General features: G+C 28.8%; 1 protein-coding gene across 1 annotated transcript; it reads left to right on the plus strand.

Moving 5' to 3' along the window:
* Positions 1 to 742: 742 nt before the first annotated feature.
* On the plus strand, positions 743 to 4860 carry LOC119675279 (epidermal growth factor receptor kinase substrate 8-like; the record flags this gene model as incomplete). The annotated part of the gene is made up of 4 exons (XM_038086472.1): positions 743 to 892; positions 2823 to 4253; positions 4513 to 4668; positions 4725 to 4860. Coding segments are annotated over 4 exons (1821 nt in total), but the record flags the coding sequence as incomplete, so codon positions are not given.
* Between the last annotated feature and the right edge of the window lie 1007 nt (positions 4861 to 5867).

The following is a 5867-nucleotide window of genomic DNA, read 5'->3' on the forward strand; positions in this document are numbered from 1 at the left end:
TTATAAATAAAAATTCATTATAAATCTAAATTAAAAATAAAGTAATTAAACTTTTGATGTGAACTTCGAGAATTTTTTTTCAAATTTACGGTTAATTTTAGTATAAATAACCTCAATTTTTTATTTTATTTACATAACACGAATTGATCGTTATCTCTACAATGCAATAAATTGCAGGTCTCTCTCACAGAACGTGAAATAAGCTATTTAAAAATTTATTTAAAATACGAATTAAAAATTTTTCTGGGTTTTACTTTAGAAAAAAAATTTTTATAGTTTTATCTTACTCCGTCCTACCCTATGAAAAAAGTTGAAATTTTTTCCCAGGATACGGGTATTTTCATTACATCAATATCATAGAAATTATAGCCAAATCGGAGTTGATGAGGTCAAAAATGTTCCGCCTGTAAAAAAATGACACATACAATTTTAATTAAACGTAATGTAATATTTAGCATATCAAATTTCACTTTTTTAAACATTAAAACATGTTTTAATGTTTCTAAATTGCTGTTTTTAACATAAGATAGCAAATTAGAAGTACAGAATAGAGGTTTTCATACCCAAGAAACCACTTACCTCAAAAGTGGGAAAAGGTAAATAAATTCATTTTTACTAAATTTATTTTGATAGAAATGTTTATTAGTAGACTATATTAAGATCACTCTTATTTGAAATGATTAAATAAATAAAATGTTTATATATCTATATGAAGATTATTAATTTTAAATAACTTGTCTTTTCTAAGAATATCATTGAGCGTTTTCCAGCAACTTTAATACAGGAACCAACTGCATTTACATCAACTGATGCAATGGAGTTATACAATAACATTTTAGTTTTTATAGTATCTGGAGGGAGTGGTTCGCGATCAGAAATGCATATATTTCAGGTACTTATGCGCAATAATGTCTGTCATGATCTGTGCTAATTATTTTAATCTCATTTTAAATTGTCCAATTCATATTCAATAATTGTCATAGTCGATTTGTTAAATTCCTTTTTTAAATGTTATTTTAAAATCATATTTCAAATTTTTATAATTTTATTACAGTGTATTGTTAAATAAATTGTTAATATATTTCTTACGATTTGAGAAAATTTTACTATTACTGTGCAGTTTTATGTTTTTGTCTCTAAATGTTTACTTTGTTAAAATATTTAATCGAGTTTAAAAATCCAAATATATTTCCACATATATTTTAACAAAACATATGAAATATATTTTAACACAGATCATGGATAGTCCTACAGGGTAATTTGGCAACTCACCACAGTCAAAAGTCTTTTGAAAAATGTTTCCTATTCTGGCAGCTGTCTTAAAAACTCTTATCTGTCTTTCAAAAGACATTTTTGATTTTCAGCTAAGATTTTGTTTTTTTTTGTGGTGCATACAATTTTTTGTATATAAAATAAAATATATAAAACTTAAAATAAAAATTATTAGTTAGTTAATTAAATATTACTAACCTAACAATTATTACTAACCTCATTTTAATATGACGTCAAAGTATAAGAATTTTAAAATACATATTTTATTTATCTATGATATATATATTTTTTATATATTTAAATGTTAATATTTATTAACCTGAACATTTATCTATTTATTTATTTATATATATATTAGCTGTAATTTTAAAACTAATTAATTTTTTGCCACTGATGTGCTTAATGCAGCAATAGCTGCTACCTTTTTTTTATTTACTCATGTAAAATCCAGTAAATAATTTATGTACAAATTATAATAATAATTAAACATACAGGGTTAGGCGATTAAAGTGTTATCTATTCATACGACCATGTCTTTTTTATGTGAAATTATTTTTTATTGATACAAATTACATCTGGTACGGTCACAGCTGCCCATACCATTAATTGAGATGGAAAATTATTTCAGGTGGCAATTTTTAGTCCAAAATTTTCGGCAGTGCGTTCAGTTAAGTAAGCACTATCATTTTAAGAGTTTATGAACTGCTTAATGGGGAAATTTTTCTCATCAGAGCACACAATATTTAGAAATTCTTTTTAACTTTTTATTGCTTTGGTGTAAGATTTACGATCTTTTTTGGAAAATGCGTCAGATAGTTCGCTGGGGTATTTTCAGTTCTTTGGCTATTTGATTACCACTACGACGTGGATTGCGTTTAGGGCGAGACTTCACTTTTCGAATCCTTTCAGGAGATGTTATCGTTTTTTTTCTTCTACCATCATTACGTTTGTCGACGCTGCCAGAGCAATTATAACGATTTGCAGTAAAATACACAAACATTTTATTCACTTTGAGGTGTTTGTGCTCACGAACAATAGCTGATTGTGATTTTACAGCCAAATACCACGCAATCATATTATTACGTTTGAATTCTATCTCGAATAACTTTTCTTCTATAAAACTTAAACGCAAATGCTTGTGGCGGCTTGTAAACAATATAAACAGCTGCCTTTCGTTTGAATTTCGCGTAGTTGGCAATATAGGTTTGATAGATATACCTGTTAGTAGTTGGTAACACTTCAATCGCCTAACCCTGCATATCTTGCGGCTTTAGCAATTAACACCCTTTAACTATTTCCTCACGAAAGCAATATCACAAAACAGCTTTTTACCTCGAATTACAAATGATAAAATTTTTTCTGAAAGACTTTTGTGCTAGAATAACAAAATTCTTTGAAACTGACTCTCGTTGTATCTTTTAAGCATCTTTCGTAAGACAACTATGTTTGCCAGAATTGCCCTGTTAATGTATCATTTTAAAAAAATGTATATATTTAAAACCATTGTTTGCATTTTTTATTGAGAAGTTGCAATTTACTCAATTTTCAAGTCACAAAGCATATCTGCTGTTCATCTTGTTGAGGACTTACAAAATCTTCGAAATGGTCAATTGATTCCACAACAACGAGTTACAACTAATCAATCTCAGCAGAAACAAATCGACTTGTTTGATATGAATAAAATAATATCGTCATCTGAACAAGCAGATTCTCGAGATATCAGTCACCATTCCATGTCTCGTCATAACGAAGATCATTATGAAAATAATATTATTACAGAAGATGTGGGAATCGTAGCAAGCGGCGACACAGATTCTGATCAAGGTGGTTTTTTTAACGAAGAAAACAGTTCTATAGCAAGCGATAAGTATGAAAGGGATGTAACAGTACTCAATCATTGTTTTGACGATATAGAAAAATTCATTGCACGATTACAACATGCTGCAGCTGCATCTCGTGAACTAGAACGTCGTCGACGAAATAGGAAAACTAAAAAAAAGGATCCAGGTGAAGGGCTTTTAACTCTTCGTACACGCCCTCCACATGAGAAGGAATTTATTGACATATTTGCAAAGTTTAAACTTTCATTTAACTTATTAGCTAAACTTAAATCGCACATACATGATCCAAATGCACCGGAATTGGTTCACTTTCTTTTTACACCATTAGCCTTAATTGTGGAAGCATCAAGTGATACTTATGATTCTCAGTTAGCTGGGCGAGTAATTAATCCGTTACTTACTCGTGAAGCTGTTAATTTGCTTATAAACTGTGTAACTAGTAAAGAAACTGAATTATGGCGTTCTTTAGGCGACTCTTGGAGTATTCCTCGTGACCAATGGAAGGAAAATATTAGTTCTTATCATCCTGTTTTCCTTGATGGATGGTCACCTGATTACCTAGTTATTGATGAGTTGGAACCTGGTACAGCACCATCTATAATAAAGCATAACATTAATGTACCAGTAATTGGTGCTGATAGTATGTCTAGTAATGGTCATAGCAATAACTTAGTTACTGGTGTAACTTATGATAATCGCGTTGGCAATAACACAAACAATTTTTATAATTTATTTAAAGTAAATAAATCAGATAACGTCGATCATATAACAACTTTAGGCAGCTTGAATTATAATACAAAAAATGATAGTCCCGCAGATATTGTTAAACGCACTGAGAATCATGGCAAAATTTCCTCAGTTCAAACAATTACTGGAGATTTACAAAATATAAATGTACGTGATCAAAAAACTAAAGAAAACAATTTTAATGCTGGAAGCTCTGTTATTAAAGGAATTTCAAAACAAAATATAATTTCGGCTCATACTGAAGCAGCTAATACTAATGATGTATATGACCAACAACTAGGAATATGGCTTGAAGATTTACAATTATCACGTGCTAAAATAGTTCTAGTAACTTATCCCCGTACAGCGAACAATGACAAAGAATTAAGTGTTGTTCGTGGTGAGTATTTAGAGGTAAGTAAACATTAATACAAAATGGTTTATTCAATCGGCGTAGTCATAAAACGGTAAAGTGAATGTCAAGAAACAATATATAATCAATCATGGATCAGTCATATTTAGGGAAATCTATTATCTCATGAGTTATTTTTTCGGTCATAATTTCTAAGGTCCAAGAACAGACTGACATTCCTGCCCACTCTTGACTACAGCCGTTGTAAGATTTTTTAACTTCAATGTGTTTATTTCAAATTGCACTAATTCTACATTATAGATACTTGATGATACTAGAAAGTGGTGGAAAGCGCGAAATATACACGGTCAAATTGCACATGTACCTCATACTATTGTGACACCCTACAACTATGGTGAAGTCGAAGTCGGTAATCAGCAAATAGTGACCAAATCCCCTTTTAGCGACACCTTAGAAGTAACAAAACAAATTTTATTTAGTTAATTTCTATAATATATGATTTTATTTTGCAGAACGAAAGTGAAGATGTTTCAAATAATACAAGCTGGAATCATAATAAACATTTGGGCAAAAAAGGAGAATTTAGATATTTTTAGTAGTTTTGATTTTTACGTTGGTTTTCTTAATATAATGTATTAAAAAAATTTTGTTATGAAAACGTATATAACTTAATAAGACATAAAAAAACTTATGAAAAGTTGTTTAAGAACTTTTAAAAAAATAATAATCACAAATACCATATTTAATCAATTTGATTGATTTACTTAGTTATACATTTAGAACTTATTATTAACTTATTATTAACTTATAAATCAAACCTGAGAGCATATTTTTACCGGAATGAAAACCAGAGCTCGCTTTTTTATTTCGAGCTTATTTCAACATCATATAGTCGGTGCATTATGTTGACTTTGCTTTTTTAAAATGAAAACGAATAAATTAATTTGTCATAATAAAGAAGCTAATTTATAATGTAAATAGATGAAAATGTTCACGCTGAACTTAACCGAAAACGAAAAAAAATTATATATATTTTTATTGGACTAGAATGAAAAAATTTTTCAAAATTCAAAATTATAGTTCTATCTATCTATAGTTCTATCTATAGTTAGTCTAAAGATAAGTAAGCATATTATTATATTTAACATTTCAACCGATTACTTGAGATATCGTCATTAATATAAACAGATTCTTCGATTCATTCATGTATCGTCATTTTTTCTTTCAGAGTAGCAACAAAAAAAAATACTCAGAACTTAAGAAAGAACACATATAGAGCAATAGCAATGCTCTTAAAATGTTCCAACTTATGTTTCAGTGTAGTTAAATTCAAAAATCAATCTATTGGAAATACTGGAATTATGGTATATCATCCTATCATCCATTAAAATCATTTGATCGTTTCATTTACTAATAAATACATATACATAAATAAGTATATTTGTGTGTTTTATGTGTTAATTAATTTTTAGTGTTTACAATTTTTTTATTTCATATACACAACACAACAAAAAACATACATATGTCAAAAACAAGCATTTGAAATATTTTAAAAGTGATGCCAATTTGGCGCAACCCGTCTTATTGCTGTTTTTTTACAACTTTAAAGGAAGAAATGACCGCTAATATAATAGATGTTGCGGGAATCGTAGCTA

This window comes from Teleopsis dalmanni, chromosome 2, assembly GCF_002237135.1.
Source record: "Teleopsis dalmanni isolate 2A chromosome 2, ASM223713v2, whole genome shotgun sequence".
NCBI classification, from domain to species: domain Eukaryota; kingdom Metazoa; phylum Arthropoda; class Insecta; order Diptera; family Diopsidae; genus Teleopsis; species Teleopsis dalmanni.